Genomic DNA, 17,773 nt, shown 5'->3' on the forward strand with positions numbered 1-17,773 from the left:
AAGTGATAGCTACTTGTTCTACAAAGTAGTCTTTTTGCTTTAAACATTTGGCTAAACAGCTAAACATACACCTAATGAGTACAAATACAAAACCAATCGACCTTCCCATCCGCCCGCCCCCAAAATATTCTCAAGCGTGTGAGGTTGGCTTAGCGCTTGTCAGCAAAGTGAGCCCAGTTTGTGAACATGGTGTCTCAGTGAGGTCTGTAGTTGGTGCCTGCTGTCCACTGCGCTCAAGATAACAGACACCTCCGAAATGCCGATCAAGTTATCCGTTGGAGCAAGAGATTACAACACCACTGGAAGAGTGGCGAAATAAACTTAAATGTATTCTAAAAGGTCAAAATGCTTTCGCGAACAAACATTACGAATGACCTTAAAGTGGAAAACCTGTTCAAAACCCATCCGATGACGCTACCATTTTGTGTATATTTAAGTTTACGTCACGGCTCGCTTTCTTACAGCGGAGTTGTACGGCTCTTGCAGTGAGGGCTCTCGCAGGAGACCTCCACATTCTACATTCCGTGTGATAACTTGTCCGGCATTTCTGGGAAAGTGCCTGACAGCTTGACCCGCAGTCCGCTGTCCTGGGCTTGTACACGTGCCTCAGCGCTGTATCCTCATGGCCAGCTTGCACGCCACGGCAGAGATGAGTGCAGCCCCACGTCCGTTGCCTTCCTCCGACTGCAGGAAGGTGACATCGCACTTGGGCGCCAGCTGCTTCATCGTCGTCGCAATTTGATGCTTGAACCTGCACCGTGAACACACCCGCAGCAGTTGGATGAAATTAAAGCTGAGAGTATGAAGTCGATTAATCGACTCGGCTGAACGTTATAGTCGACAGACTACTTTTTTTTTGCGGTGGTTTACTCGGGCCACGCTTGTGAGTGGCGCGCTGATTATGATGATGACATTGTGAAACTACCCTGTCCAGTGATGCACACAACAGAAGTAAGACGGTTCTTGAGCATGGACAGGGAGTCTTTTTTCTCTGTTTTTTTTAGTCAACATCACGGATAGCATGGGGTCAAGTATTTCCAGACAACTGGGGCAGCAGAGAAGAATGAGTGACCTCTCACTGAGGCGAAGTTGACTGGGGGCTTCTGACAAGAGTGCCTTGTTCATAATCAACGTTTTTGGGTTAGATCGCGTTATTTATAAATGTGTCGTAACCCTCCGCCACCCGACACGGCCAATCAGTAAAAAAGTGTCACGTTGACAAAAGACAAATATTTGACTGCTTTAGCCCACCGGTGTGTTGAAGCGTGAAACCACAACATTCACAAATGCCAAAAACGTTGATTATGATTAATATTGGTCGCGAAAGCCTACGTGTTAAAGAGTGCCTTGGTTGCTGCTGAATCGAAGAGTACGTGAAGGGGGGTAGATAGAAACAGCAGGTATTTTTTTCTCACCTGAAGACGGCCGCTTGTGTTGCGACCGAAACGTCGTATTTTATTTTATACATTTTTCTATCTACGTGACCAGAGAGTATAGAGGAGAAGTGGGCAGGTCCATAGAAGTGATGATCGACGTTTAAGCTGCAGATTATAAAATAACGACACTTGTAAAAAAAAAAGTGCCATTGAAATAGACGTACGTGTGGCAGAAGTCGACTGCTTCGTGGAAATGAGCGCGCCTGAAATCACAAGAGCGAGGGCCGGTGTGCGAGCGAGCGAGCTGCTCTCATTCTCACTGTGGGTGCAGCTTGTACACGGAGCCGTCCACTCCTACGGTGATCTCGAGCTGCTCCAGGCTGCCGTTCTCACGAATCTTGTTGACGACCGCTGCCATGCCCGCTGCGCAGAGGGAGGCCGCGCGTCGCGACACCGCCTGGCAGGAGCGCCGTACCAGCCGGCATTCTGCCTCCGTGGGCTGCAGACCCAGCCCCAGCAGCACGTTCAGCGTTTGCTTCATCTCCGCGCCGTCATCGCTGCTGGCGAAATCATTAAACGCACCACACAACACGATTTGAGGGTCGAGGTGAAGGGTAAAGGTGTCGGCACTGGCACGGCCGTCGTTGGGATGGCCTGCTTCGTCGGTGGACAGTTGTTTGCTCTTTTACACCTGCTCAAGGTGATTTTATGAAGATGAAGTTGCAGCCCTGACGTTGATTGCCAACTCCACCGTTCGTGGAAGCATTTCCCCACTCGAGGGAGGCGTAAATAATCCCTTCCGTATGGGAATGTGACCAAGTCTTATGCACTGTACCCACCAGACATGCACCGCCAATCAACTGCGTTGCATCAATTTATATTGCCGATTGGGGATTTAAGAAACTTTCTCATTGTTACAACTACCGTGAAGGTGGACCAGCAAACCTGCGGTTTGCAAGTCCAGTGAGTTGACGGTTGCATCATGGCAGCAACCTGATTTGAGGCTATTTTAGGCACTACGGTATACTATCTGGGGCAGTGGCCGGGTGAATTGGAGGTCAGAGCGCTGAGCTGCCACTGTTGATAACCTGGATTTAAATTCAGGCAGCCAGCCACCTGTGATTACCAAGTTCTATCGTATCCTAAGTTGATGGTCTCAGCCCACTCACCGGTGACTACAAAAAACCGATCACATTACATTTGATTCTGTACTTAATGTGGCTAAAGCCAGGTCTGAGAATGAAATATAGACACTATGGGAACCTCATTTACCAGTAAAAATATGATAATTGGTTTTTTACCCTTCTATCTGGCAACAAAATTGACACCTTTTTACAAGGAGTCATGTTTGAATAAACCGCAATACTTGCAGTCATAATACAAACAAAAGAACATAACTTTGATAATGTGCACTGTCCTTGAAGTTGATTGGTCCACACCCGAGACAGTTTTCCTTAGAGCCTAGTCTCACATGTGAGACTAGGCTCTAAGGACATTATCAGAGTTTATGTTCTTTTGTTTGTATTATGACTGCAAGTATTGCGGTTTATGCAAACATGACTCCTTGTAAAAAGGTGTCAGTTTTGTTGCCAGATAGAAGGGTAAAAAACCAATTATCATGAAATATAGACGTTTAATCTCATTGTGATGGGCATTACTCTAATGGCAAAGCGATTGGAAACATGCTGCCCTCTACTTGGCTGAACAGGTCTCATAAAAACATTTCAGAAGTAGTTCTGAAATATGCACTTTTGTGGGCCATTCTCTACACAAAGGGTTGTATTGTTCTCCGATTGTGCCGAATTGATACTTTGGCTTTACACCGATGACACAATTGAGATAAATTAGCCTAGCAAGAATGCTGTGAGGTGATGGTGGTAGAGCTCATTGAAATGCCATTACTCACCTCTCGATTTGGGACACATATTTGGTTTCAAACTTGAAGTGCGTCTGCAGCTTCTCCGAGGCCTTTCCTCCGAAGAGCAGCCCCTGGTTGGTGAGCTTCATGACCAGCAGCCTCACCAACTCGCCCATGTACTTTCCAGATATTAGCTTTTCAAACCTGGGAATATTGAAAGGCAAAGCTCATTAAATAGTTGAGAAGCTCTCATAAACGCAGGGTACAAAGTATAGGTGGGACACTGCTGTCACACAATATCATGTTTTAACATGTGTTAACATTGCATAAGTGTGATAAATTCCATGTCATTAAGAAATTATGTTAACTGAGTGCATTTTACGCTTTGGATCCAGCATGTTTTCTTAATTATTTTCTTGAATCATCGTTAGTGGATGTTATACTGATCGTGTTTTGCAATACTGATGTCATCATAAATCGAAAGGAGACTTTTAAACTCTGAACTTTGACTACCTTAAGTAGACAATGTTAGTTGCTTACAGTCAATCTTGATTGCTCCAAAAATAGTCAAAAGACAATCAATAAGCACAGGTTTTTAACAATAATTCAGTGATATACATTCTACACGAATATTTAACCACTTGTCACCCAATGTATTTCACTGTTATGAAAATAATTGAGTACATTTGTTATTTGCACCAATCTTATTGAGCATGGATATGTGTGTTTGTGAGTGGCTCTGAGGTTTGTACATTCCCATTGCAATTTTTTTTTATTCTCAATAGTTCGCCATTGCTTGCAAGAGCTGCATCCTAGAAGAGGTTTAACCATTACGTACATATTGATCCATTATGCCATGTGAGCTTCAGGCCATGTACTATGCTGATCAGACCTAATCTCATTTACAATCGCCACTTATAAACATTATTATTATACCATAAAGAGATAACTCATTCAACATAAAAGAAAAAAAAATCTACTTTGTGATTCAATGACTTGTCGCAAATTGGTGTCACGGTTTTATTCAACAATCTATTTGTTTGCCATTGTGGTGAATGTAGCACCCGTTTATAGCTGCCAGGGTCATGAAAAAACATTTACAAACAATACATTTAAACTCTCATTAGTAATTTATTTCACGCTCGATTAGATGCGTGTGTCTTGATTGCAAGATTCGATTTTAATGATTTTAATAGAAACGATAGATGTAATGTTCTGCAGACAAATTTATATAATAGAGTGCTGCGGTGGAAATGTTAACTCCCTCGCCTGGAAGGTTCGATCCCGACCCTAACGCCTGTATATTTGGAGTTTGCGTGTTCTCTCTGTAGTCGCGTGGATTTTTCTCCGGGTCCTTTGATATTTCCCTCCACATTTACAAACATCTGTTGAGAGTATTTGGCTGCTATACATTTTCATATGATCAGCCACTTCGTTGAGCTATCATTTGTGGCCAGGTCGCTTATGAAAAAAAGCTCTATATCTCAGTGGGCCTTACGTGGTCAAATAAAACATTGTTTAGTTTTAAATATAAATAGGTGGTTGGTGTGATCGCGATGACACATGTTGCAGGCAATCACTCTATCACCTTTTCTCTTTAAGTTGCAGCACTTTTATAAGCTGAATTATATCGAACGCAACTCTAAAATGTTCACAATAATACCATTGAAGATACTTTGTGAATGTAACTTCACGAAATTGAAGTTATACACTAAATTTACCAGATGGCAAAATATTGCAAGAAGCTTCCATTTGTAGTGGACAAAGCACTCTACTTGTTAGGACCGAGCAGCTGCATTTGATGGTCGCTCGAAATTCAGTTCTGTGAACCATCTGCTGCTGTTTTTCAGCCGCTATATATACCGGCCTGTAAGTGCAGGTGATTGGCAAAAAAGCTAAATAAACAACGCAATTCCTTGCTGAGACGGCAATCAATCTTCTGTACGGTGGCTGATGATGATTTTAGATACACGTTTTATGCTTTATGTTGCAATATGTTCATATCTCTGGGTGATGGTATTTAACTTTCTGCCAAATGTAAAGTCCAGTCGATAACTTTTTTGTGGTGGGTTTTGAATATGTTAGCGTTTTAAGTGAAGTTTAGATTAATATTTGTTTTTGTTGTGGAAATGTGCAAGAATATTTGTTGTTGTACAAAAGCAGGTCAAACGCATTGACGTTTATATGGGGCTGCGTTTCAGTGATTAGCAGAGGTGTGGACTCGAGTCATGTGACTTGGACTCGAGTCAGACTCGAGTCATGAATTTGATGACTTGCGACTCGACTTGGACTTGCATAACAATGACTTTGTCCCACCTCTGAGATGTGGACTCGAGTCATGTGACTTGGACTCGAGTCAGACTCGAGTCATGAATTTGATGACTTGCGACTCGACTTGGACTTGCATAACAATGACTTTGTCCCACCTCTGGTGATTAGCGCACTCAGCAATGAACTTAGCAACCTGAGCTCAATTCCCGGCCACGGTTAACATCAGTGGTATGTGATAACTCAACTGGTATTGGGATGCTTCCTTCAACCTGCACTGGCAAGTGTGGTGAAGTATGGTCAAATAAACCCCATGACCGCATGGTATGGGGAGACTTTCATCCAGCAGCAGATTGCAGTATTTTTATATTATGTCACCGTTAATGCCAATCTGATAATCACCTTAATTTCAGGATCAAGTAACCTAAAGTTACTGCATGTTACACTTTTTGTTTTGATAGCTTCAACACACCCCAGAAACCAATGGCGGAGCCAGGATTTTCAGTTAGGGGGGCAACCCCTCCAGCAATGAAAAATGATAGAGGAGTTGTTAGTAAGTAAGGACTTGTCCCTTGCTTTTTATTCGACGCGTGTGCGGCGATGGCATAGCCATCGATCGAGGGTCGAATTAGAACCGCGTTATGTGATCGGCATCGCGCTCGCTGAAGGTGTTTGCCTTCAGGGAAGTCGTGTACTGTATACGCAACTGCGCACAATTCTGAGTCACTTATAACTGCTTTGCCGTTATTTATTGCCAATTATGGACTCAGACTATTCTCCTATCATCTCATAGAGTCCCTGGCACATAATAATATGCTACACAGTGGCAGTGGGGGTCGCAAAATGCCGATTTATTACTAATAAACCCCAATGATCCGATCGAAATGAGGGATTTCGATCGGATCATTGGGGGGGGGGGGGGGGGGCGCGTGAAGCACCAAAAAAGCCACGGCCCTCCAATTAACCACACCCGAAGTCCACAGGTCTTGAATGTTTCGGCATTTGTGGTTACGAGCAGCAGCTTCTCCATTGCCCTAACTCTCCCAAACCCTCGTCAGTTACTGGCGGGTCGGTGGTGCTAGGCTCTCACAGCTGCTGGCCGGGGTTGTTTGAGGTCTCGTCCACCTTGCGGTCGTACTCCAGGCGCAGGTCCTCGAGTTCGCCGCTGTCCCCGAAGGCCCCCCACTCCATGTTGATGCACATGCGGCCCTCGTCCCCCTCCACCAGATCCACGTTGCGCATCTCCTCCATGTAGCATGTGTTGCACCCCGTGCCTGCACGCGCATGCATGCAGGCACGCGCCGCCGCGGTAAGTTTTATGGGGGTGGGGGGGGGCCTTGGATAGTTTCAGGGACCCCTTGCTGTGAATTCAATTCCTTCCGTTTGCTGTTTTTACCGCCACCTATGCCACGTGACAAACATTCTTTGGTGACTAACCATGGTTATTTCAGATCTGCTTTTTAAAACGTGATATGCCCCTGTACAACAAACAAATATTGGTTGGTGGTATACAATTATGAAGCTAAATCACAGTTTAAAACAAACAAAATTATAAAAAATTTGATTCTACCACTCTCAGCCTCTGTTTTTGCGAAGAAGGCATATTGCCTTAAGTGCCGCCTGTTATATAGATATTTTATTTTATAACCGTGTTATTGGCACATAACATACGGTGAGCGTATGGCTCTCATGATCAAATTACTGCTACCGTATTGCATTTCAATCATAAAGCTGCATATATGAAATATGGGGCCCTCAGCTGTGGCCCATAAAGCCCATGCGTGCACGCACGCACATGGACACCGTCAACCGAGAGCAGCAAGGCTGCGTGGTAATAATGGCCCTACGTAGGCTCTGGTTCATTGTCACTGGCACGAGTGCAGGTGGAGTGTTTGAATTGCTGTCGGTTTTACATTCAGAAGGGTCGCGGGTGAAGATGCAGCCGAGCAATTTTTCCGCTCACGTCACTGCTGCCAGAAGGGCTTCCACTCGAGTTAGCTCTAGAGTTAGCTCCAGTGGGAGCCCTTCTCGAGCGTATTTTGGCATACTCTTCCACGCTGGTCAGACGTCTTGCAATAGGCAGGAGTCCCCACACTTTACGCTAACAAGCTCGTCATGCTCCTTGACTAACAGTAGTTTAGTCATTTTTAATGCTGGGTTGACAGAAGTGAGGCAGCAACTTTGGACTGTAGTTACTCGGTGATTAATGTGACACGAGTAAATGTGAATGTTAGTACAAATACGTATAACCCATTTTAAAAAAAATTGCTTTGGAAAGATACTAACTGATAATAAAGATGACCCGATAACATCTACCTCGGTACTTGAATTGTTATTAACTGCTTAATCACGTACATTTGTAAAAGGTGCAGGGGTCATGCTCATCTTACCCACAATCATTCCAATCTCCGTGTTGTGATCCTCATAGTAGCACGAGATCATGGTCGCGACCGTGTCATTCACCATGGCCACCACGTCCATATCAAAGTCCTGGCCAGGAGTAAAATTATTCACATTTCTAGATTTGAAGCTTTCGTGACTGCAAGGAATCATCTTCTTAGGTTTTTCACATTTATTCACATTGGCCCTCCTCAAGCCTGCATCGTGACCTCATTTTAAATTAAGGGGGAGGGGGTGTATACAATAACTCAGGGGGGTTACAATGCAGTCAATGTTAAATTCACTTTAAACGAATATTAAATGGTGAAGAGAATAATTAACTAATTTTTTTGTATAGATGATACCGTGTTGGCAGTGGTGCACAAGCACAACAAATATCTCAACACGTTCGTTCGCAACACTGCCTTGACAAAAAAAGGATATAATAGGTGACGTTTCGGGCACTGGGCCTTCTTTACAGCACAAAGACAGGCCAGAGGTAAAGTCACTCCTCAGGGCTGGGCTCAATCAATCTAATCGATTTTTTCGTGCCAATATTGCCCTCAATAAAGCCGTCATCTGTGCACATCGCAGCGGAACGGGAACGGTGCAGGTGCATGGAGCAATTCAATGCGCCGTTGTTTATCTGTGCAGACTTTTACCCCTCGTCGCTTGATTGCCTCTCGAAGCAGTTCCACCACGTTGTTTCCCTCCGCTCCTGTTGCCGTAAACCCTTTTGTCCAGTTTATAAGGATTCCCTGCAACAACAAAAACAACAGCATCTTCAACTTATGTCCAACACGGTCCCTTTGAGTATTGCAAGTTGCAGTTGTACGTACGTACGTTGAAATCCTTTCGCACCGTACGTAGGCAACCGTGCTAATCGGAGGTGCATGGCAGTTTTTGCCTGTGGTAGGCTCACCTTGTCCAGATCCACGTGTTTAACTGGGAAGGAGAAGGTGAAGCCCAGAGGTAGTTTCTTGTGCTTCATGTTGAGTTTGTCCAGGTAGTTGGCAATGCACTCTGCTATGTAGTCAAACAACTGTGGAATATCAAAGCGAGTAACACAAACGCATTGTCTTCCACAGGGCATAGCAGTGGACAGCTCGTGAACACCCACGGTACCTTACCGTACTTCCGGATTGGTTATGTTGTGTGACTATTCACACAATTGAGGGATGGAGGTGCGACGCTTACAAAAGCGTGGGGAGGACAGATGGTACATCTGCCAGCCATCTCAGTCAGTTAACCCAAAACACTTTTAACACCTCACCAGGTCTCAAAGTGCACCTCGCCTGGCACAAACGCTTTGGTTGATCTATTTGTGATATTGTTATTATTTTGTTATTGTTATTTTTTTTTATTTGTTCTATCTACGTGGCTTTACCGAAAGACCCAAAGAATATGTTCTAATTATCACTAAATGGTGAATGACGACTGTTTTGTTGTTGTGTTTCCAGTGTGTCAGTATCCAGCACATGTTTGTTGTGTTTGTTTCCAGTATGGGTGTGTCAGTGGGTTATTGTATGGGTTATCATGAGCACTAACAGTGGCAAATACCTGACCCGGTCCTGGGTCTCCTCCAGGTCGAATCAGCTTCAAATGAGTAGCTGGTGCAGTGTATAAAACATCAGCACTGGGGAGACAAAGGCGGCTGAGCATGGTGGTGGCCACACCACCCCCTCCTGTGCCGTGCTTGCTCACACAAGTCCTCGCTAACAGCACTTTATCCAACAGTCTGTTAAAGGCTATACGGGGGATCTTTGTCTTGCATTAGCAATGCCACCCAGCCAGCCAGGTAACCTCAGTATATCTCCATAATGTTTAATGTGAAAACTGATGCTTGTTCTTCAGAGGTAAAATTGGCATTGTGATAATGTTAACCGTGGTATTATCTTGACTCCATCATTATGTCATCACTTATAGTATTGTTTACGTGCGATTCAGGAAAAGACAACGGGGTTTTGTCAGCTATGTGCTGTCCGTTTTCCCTGTAGGTCGATCTCTCTGTGTAAACTGCACGAACCATTTCACGCATCATTTAATATGTTGACATCGGAACAAGCGCATTTGGCTCGTGAGACTTCTGTTCCCTTAACTGAACTGCTCACGCGACATTAGGCAAAACAAAGCTTGCCTGTGGAGATGGAGAGTGTGTGGTGCATGTGCTGGGTTATGAGTGGAAATATTTTTTAAAGGACTAAAAGCATACATGAGCAGAACCCCATTCTGTCTTCACATCATGCTACTATAAAACAAATTTATATGCTTTGAGTTTCCGGGCTGGCTGCTGAGTCGGCTCATCTCCACCCTAACAATAATTATCTTGTTAGTGGCTGCGGGCCGTTGCCACCGAAACTAGCTGGGTAACTGGTTAAATACAATTTTCCATGTAATAAATAAGTATTGCATTGGAAGGGTGTAAGCAGTTCTAAAGTCGTAATAATAGATGGCGACACTGAAGAGGTGAGAGTAACGAATACAGAAGACTGACACGGTTAATTTAAAATTGATCTCACTCTTCAATTTGCGCTCCTATTAATGCAACTCTTTTTCCAGAATATTCTTTTAAAGCTGTAGAATATAAAACAAAAAGTTCAATACGTACTTTATTGCCATTTTATTATTACATAACAACGCAGATTACTTTTAGTGTTTCAAGTACATTGATTTTGAGAAGATTGTGCAAATGACAGATGTCTTTTATTTTACAATGCACAGCAATGGCTTCTCTAGTTGTATAAATAAATACATAAACGGAACTCCTTTGCAGAACTATTTTATCAAGTGGCATTTGTTTCCACAAGCAAACTCTCAATGCATAATACAGTTTTTTGTTGGGTTAGATCCCATAAATATAGAAATGTGTCGTTAAACCCGCCACCGCCCGACACAGCCAATTAGTAAGGTTTGTCAGGTAAACAGAACATGCCAATTCGTTACTACTGTCGGCCGGGAGTGGTAATTACGGTCATGGCTGCATGACATAATGCCTTATTATAAGGGGGGCGTATCTGAGGTAAAGGTGATTCAGTCGAGAAGCTCCGGGAACAAGCTCGAAGGTTCTGGAAAGGGGGCGTGGCCAGAGGTGGAACTTCGTGGCTGTTGCGGGTCCTGGGTCCTGGCTGCGTCGCTGCTCGTCATCATCTCTCCATCTCCAACCACGTGGCTGATCTTCTGGAAGACTCTCCGTCGCCGTCGCCACGCTGATCGAACAGCTTAACGTTGTGTCCGACGAGCCGGGGGAGATGCCAATGGAGAGTGTGCGCCAGGAGGACTGTATTGTGCCGCCCACAGTTTCAGAACCCCTAACCGACGTGGCCCGTGATCTCGTCGAACGCGCGGAGTCGCTGACTGAGACGGAAGCCATGACACCTGCGAAGCCGGCAGTGAAACCACCTTCTTTGGGGTTCTAGGCTGAGCCCACGTCTTCTGTCAAAGATGCGAAGACTGTCCCCATGGACGGACCGGCGTCGAGGACTCGGTCCAAATGTTTCAAATTTAGATAACACCGTTGGTTGCGTGTGTATGTGGAGATTGAGGAGGTTACACTCACGTGTTTTATAGAAGGATTTTTTTGTTTCTTCTCTTCTTCCCCTCTCTGTTCCTATTGTTGTTCTCTTACCTCTCTGGATTGCTGGTTGAATCCTTCCCTTTTATTGCAGATCGGTCTGCCCTATTCAGAATTGTTTTTGTTATATTGTTCCAGTTATGGCGGAACTTTTTCTGCCTCACGTGTGTTTGGTTATTATTGTTAGCCAGGACGGCTATCTTTTAACCACGGTGGGGAGGAGGGGGGGTGTGATGTAATGACAGGGTGACACCTGTCGGCCGGGAGTGGTAATTACGGTCATGGCTGCGTTACATAATGGCTTATTATATGGGGGGCATATCTGGGATAAAGGTAAAAGGCGGAGTCAGTCGAGAAGCTCCGGGAACCAGCTCGAAGGTTTTGGAAAAGGGGCGTGGCCAGAGGTGGAGTTTGGCCGCGCTGGGGCAGATATAAGAGGGCCCGAACCAGAGGTTCGTGGCTGTTGCGGGTCCTGGGTCCTAGCTGCATCGCTACTCGTCGTCATCTCTTCGTCTCCGACCACGTGGCTGATCTTCTGGAAGACTCCCTCCGTCGCCGTCGCCACACTCGTCAAACAGCTTGCGTAGCAAAGCCGGAGATGGGGCTACGTGTTAGGATCGCCTATGTGTAGCTGCGTTACGTAATGTATTGCCCAGTGTGCTCTTAATAAATAAGAAGCCTTCTTCTCGATGTGTCTCGGAAGTCGCTCACTACACTACTACAGCACACCGGTGTGTTGGAGAGTCAAGCCACAACATTTACAATCTATTTACGACGTTTCGCCAGTAATTACAACAAAGTTTCATCAGGCGACAGCCAGATTTGTGGAGAAGTCTAACTGCTTCGTTCCTTAAAAACTCTGGATGGGTATGATCTTCTGGGTCTCGTCAGCAAGAATTAGGGGTGCCACGGTGTCGAGATTTTATCTCCCTCGCCTGGTATGGAGGTCATGGGTTCGATCCCGACCCTGACGCCTGTATATTTTGATATTGCATATTCTCCCCATAGTCACGTGGATGTTTCTCACAGCCCTCCAGTTTTCCCCTCCACATTTAGAAACATGCATTTAGAGTATTTGTCTGCTATAATTGTCCACCTGATAAGCCACCTCATAGAGCTATATCATTTGTGACCAGGTCGCTTCTGACAAATACCTAATCGCTCAGTGGGCTCTAACTGGTAATTTGTTTTTATTGTGGTTTAATAGAATCTGGCAAATGCTGTTGGATTTACTGATGTTTTTGGCATATAAATTATGGGACTCCATTCAGGGCAAACATCGAAAAGCAATACTTTACACAAATCCGTTATGGCACATTCACTACTGACCATCTCTGCAGTGCCCGTCATGACGTCCTCGGGGATGCAGTAGAGCTCATTCTTGGTCTCCACCCTCCACTCGCCCTCCTCGTTCTGTCCCACTTTCACGAGGATAACTCGGAAGTTTGTTCCACCCAGGTCCAGCGCTAAGAAGTCACCCACCTCTGCAAAGGAGGTTCACACCAGGGCCCGGTATGAGCCATATCCATAGACACAGCAGGTACAGTACAGATACTGTTAATTGAAAAAGGGAATAAAAAGTTGAACCCGTAGGCGTTCGCGACCAGTATTATTCATAATAAAGGCTTTTGGGTTAGATCGCGTAAGTATAAATGCGTCGCAACCCTCCACCACCCGACACGGCCAATCAGTGAAAAATGTGTCACGTTAACAAAACGCCAATTAGTTACTCCTTCAGCCCACCAGTGTATTTGAAGAGTGAATCCACAACATTTAGAATTTTAGTACGATGTTTCTCTGGTAATTGCATACAGCATCTTCGGGCGATTTGCCAGAATCGTGAAGCCATCCACCTGCTTCCGGTCTTAAATAGTTCAGGATCACAAGGCGGATGTGGAGGGGTATTGTAATCAGTTAATTAGTATGTGATTCCTCTATAAGGAAATGTAATATGTATTAATTAATTATAATATGCTTCCAGGCTGCGCTAAGTCTGTAGCTATCAGAGCGGTTAAAATTATTGGTATTTCTCTCGATTTCGATGGATTCTCTAATTAGTATTGGCCAGTTATAATTAGTTTTGCATAACACTTCAACGTTATCAAAATCAATTGAGTGTCCTTGTTGGCAAGCATGCTCTGCCACTGCTGACAGAGAATTTAATGTTCCTTTGGTGTTCTTTTAGTCTTACGCTAATGTTACGTCCCGTCTGTCCAATATATAATTTACCGCATAAGCAATTGATCCGATACACACCTTATTATGAGGGAATAAAAAGCATCCGAACGCACGGATTCTAAAACATTTTTTAACGTGCGTTTGTCCTTCGGAAGTAATTCATCAGCAATGATCGCATTACCTTCAAAGTTGCACAACGACATTGTCACTTGGCGCATGATGCGAAGGTGTCATGTGTGATGACGTCATCGGGAGGGGGTAGGTGACATGACATCCTTGCCTTGGCCGGTAAGGCTTATCCTCCACGTGCACGAATTTATCTCCATATTTTGATCATTGTGGCTGGATTTCTCTAGCGAAAATGTCTAATAGCAACGCAAATTTATTCGGAACCCTTCGTTTACACTGGATCTTCTTTATGAAAGTTATCGTGTACCCCCATTATAGATCGACATACGAACAGACCGAATGTGTTCAATCAACATTAAACCTCAACTGCAAAGGCTTAAAACAAATAATTTCCAGAGCTCACCAGAGCCGTCAGGGGTGGAGCGGACGTAGGTGGGCAGCATTTTCACACTGGCTTCCTGGTGGGTCTCCAGCCGAAGCCCTCGCTCCATCTCCCTGCGCATCCTGTGCATCACCTCCTCCAGCTCCTGTTGGTCCAGCACAAACTCCAGCAGCAGCTGCTCCACCTGCAGCCCCGCACGCCCAGACAACAGACATACACACACACACCGTTGCAGCATTCGCAATCCACTTCAGCAACATCCGTGTAGCTCCTTACTCTTAAAATTCCTTCCCTTTATTACTGCTAACCTACATAATGCACGGGCATAATATGACTTTGAGACCCACCCCCCTCCTACGCATTCCACAAGTAGTGACTAATCCCATAAATATGCAAAATTCCTCTGTTGATATGCAAATTCCTTTGTCAAGGCGCCCTTCCTCCCCTAACCCAGCTTAAATATACGCTGCCAAGCTTGGTGGTGTTCATTCAGACGCTGTCTTTCCGACAGACCTGTTCTTCACCTGAGGACGGCTGCTTGCGTTGTGGCCGAAACGTCGTGAGAATTGTATTTTATTATGTTTTATTTTTATTATTTTATTATTTCCCTTCTACGTGACTTTACCGAAAGAACCAAGAAGAACATCCATGTGCTGTTGACTCCCTGCGCCTGTTTATGCTCATGCATTGAATCCCATTCATGGCACCATCCAGCGACCATTGCTTTCGAGCGAAACTCCCCCGTCAATCTACGCTGAGTATGAGGTCGCTCTTTCTCCCCAGCTGGGCCCGATTGGAAAGTTATCTGTGCTCTTGACTTCCTGCCCTCGTTCAAATTCAGACTGAAGATCTTCCTGTTGTTACTCTTCCTATGACTGACTGCCTCATTCCCCTTATTATAGATTTGCGCATTGTCTCTGTACCGTGTATTGAGATTCAATTGCACTTAAATTATATATGAAGTATTTGAATTGTACGATATAAACAAGCAAAATGTTTTTTTTCAAAGGTCAAGAACCTCCCAAAAAGTTATCAGAAATAGGACAGGAGCTGAAGATGTTTCCGTTGACTAATTTCCATTATTTTTTCGTGTTACATTTTGAAGGCATAAGTTACCATCCAATGTATTTAAACAAATATAACTTCTAATGTTCCTTTGAATATCCTTGATCCCAATGTATTCATAAACATAAAGGTATCACCATGAATGTGCAAAGCATTAACCATCTCGGATGAACTTAACAAAGAAAGATCTGAAGATTCGTTGAAGATACATGTGCTGCTGGATAAAGGCCTCGCTCTACCATTGCCATACAACACAGTCTCACGATGCGACAACCAATATCTCTCCTGTGCAGAAGCCCGTCTCAATGCTTCATCTGCATGGTGGCTGACCTCTCAGGCATCTTTTCTCCTTTGGATGTAATTCTATCACCAGCTTCGTCCATTAGCCATCATCGCGACTCATGATGTATACTGCCTAAGCTACTTACTTTCCTTATTTTTCAATGTGAAGTTTACCGTTCGTGTTTGTTCCATGATCCATATATTCCTCTTTCTGCATCAGTGTAAATCCAAACACACAACTCTCCATACTTATCTGTGCAGTTTAAAGCTTCTTTCCCTATTTTATTTGTCATTCATGTTTCTAACCCAAATGTCATAAGCATGTAATGTATACTGATTGCTCATAATTTCTTGGAGTGCACTAGTATGATGCCATTTATTATCAAATTAAGCTTTCCAAAAGTACTACATCCTACTCTCATTCACACCTTAATCTAATTTTTTACTTGGATCTGCCTTAGATACTTACCATAGATATGCATATCCTGCTGCAAGCTTATCGTGTGTATATTGTGCCAATCTCTGTATCCTTCTTCATTGGTTATTTGTAATTAACTACATCATCAGCAATTCTGTAATGGTGCATCCTTTCTCCACTTGTTTTTGCCCCTAATTTCTTCCATACAATTTTATTTAAATATCTTCTACAGTTGATGTAAATAGCCATGAATAGTGTTATTTCCTTGTCCGATTTATACGCTGCTACTTTATGCAATATATGGTGATGTGCCTCTTTCACATCAGTGTAAATTTTTATATTTAATTAAGGCTTGTGAGAGCTTAGTTTTCATTTAATGGTATGCACTTGTATAGCCTAAAGAAGGCATGTTATTTGATGTTCGTTAGTTTTTTCCAGGGCCTGATTCATCTTGTGTATTTGTCAACTCTCAAAAAACGTCATAAATACAGCTTGTTCTCTTGGTGGGTTGGCATCTAAATTGTCCATTATCCAGTTGTATTAATATTCATGAACAATGTACCGTATATATTTCAAGTACGAACTATGTACAAACTATAATATAACAAGCTTGGCAAATGCAAAAGTCTAAGCAAATCTGCCTACAAGTTTCCATATATGGTTGCTTATATTTTGTGTTAAACCCTAGGCGTAAACTTTTTATCACCTTGCAGTGATTGTAAAATATGTTGTAACGCCTCAGAGTGCAAAGGTAACAATAAACATATAGGATTATTTTCAAATAAAACGCATGCACAGGTATTGCATCTATGATCGAACTCACTCTAAAATATTATATGAAGGCGCACATTATTTGCTTTTGATTGATTCCAACATTGCCTGTACAAAACAACAAACATTTTCATCCTTAAGTGTATCTGGATTTCATTCCTGTGAAAATATTTAGCTTAAATCCTTGCTGACATTGTATTAAACGTACCTTCCTGTTTCAATATTAATGTTGTGGTTGTCATATATTCTACACATGTCCTTCCAAAGTTCTCTAAATGCGAAAGATGTAACACTGAAAAATTACCGTAGCATATTAGATTACTTTGCACAAATTCACAGACAGAATCTCACCTCCGCCTCTTGCTCCATTGAAATGCTTCTATAATGATGGTGGTTTCCGATATAAAAAAGAAAACAAGATATTTCAATCAGGTAACTTTCGTGACTAAGGACATCCAGACGCAATCATCTCATTCAGCTTGCTGCCTCCACGCCCTGACACGCTTCGGAAAGGGTCTCACGCTGCAAATGAAGAGTGTCACACGTGTTGCCCAACCCCTTTTGGCGGCACTGCAGTAACAAATGGCAGCAGACCAGAGACCTCCCCAACTGGGTCCCTTTGAGCAGCCATCCCCAAAAGGGCAGCACCATGGTAACATGTTTACAACCTCGGTGCTCTCAACAAGTAGATCGTGAAGGTGCAGAATTGAATATGTATGTATGGTCCACAATGAGATGGGTTTTATTGTTTACTTTGTCTTATGCCTGATGTTAAAAGTGCACTCCAGTCAGGAATGTGTTGCTTCTTCAGTGACAATTGGGTGACTAAAGAAAATGGGAAAGTCCATATTTTCACATTGTTTATGAATAATAACCATAATTAATTACGTCTGGTTTTGGTAAGCCCGTTGAACGTGATGACCATCAAGTTGTCATTACCTGCTATGCAATTGAACCCAGCAAGTGGCCATGAATGCCACTTGATTTAATCCAGACCAACCCATTTGAATCCATATGAGGAAAAGAGCCACCCCCAACAAGGATATGAACACCACTGGATGCGAATCCCTCCATCTGTCACGATTTCACATGTGTG

The 17,773-nt window shown here is 43.7% G+C and overlaps 1 protein-coding gene across 2 annotated transcripts; it reads right to left on the bottom strand.

The window, feature by feature from the left end:
• Window positions 1–478: 478 nt before the first annotated feature.
• Window positions 479–17,164, bottom strand: GCK (glucokinase). Of its 2 annotated transcripts, none has more exons than XM_078861193.1 (10): window positions 17,029–17,164; window positions 14,163–14,325; window positions 12,782–12,936; window positions 8,804–8,923; window positions 8,544–8,639; window positions 7,893–7,992; window positions 6,593–6,776; window positions 3,283–3,438; window positions 1,697–1,933; window positions 479–751 (listed from the first exon to the last, which is right to left on the bottom strand). In XM_078861193.1, the coding sequence occupies exons 1-10, from the start codon at window positions 17,044–17,046 to the stop codon at window positions 607–609; spliced, it is 1,374 nt and encodes a 457-aa protein (XP_078717319.1). In that variant the 5' UTR covers window positions 17,047–17,164; the 3' UTR covers window positions 479–606. The 2 variants fall into 2 exon arrangements, with proteins under 2 accessions (XP_078717319.1, XP_078717318.1); XM_078861192.1 differs by having other exon boundaries at window positions 1,697–1,936.
• Window positions 17,165–17,773: the final 609 nt, after the last annotated feature.

Source organism: Lampetra fluviatilis, chromosome 12, assembly GCF_964198595.1.
Source record: "Lampetra fluviatilis chromosome 12, kcLamFluv1.1, whole genome shotgun sequence".
NCBI lineage: Eukaryota > Metazoa > Chordata > Hyperoartia > Petromyzontiformes > Petromyzontidae > Lampetra > Lampetra fluviatilis.

Coding starts and splice junctions, on each gene's coding strand:
- GCK (XM_078861192.1), bottom strand. Junction 1,937..3,282: donor TATGTGTCCCAAATCGAGAG/GTGAGTAATGGC, acceptor TGATTTCGCCAG/CAGCGATGACGGCGCGGAGA. Junction 752..1,696: donor GTGTACAAGCTGCACCCACA/GTGAGAATGAGA, acceptor TTCACGGTGCAG/GTTCAAGCATCAAATTGCGA.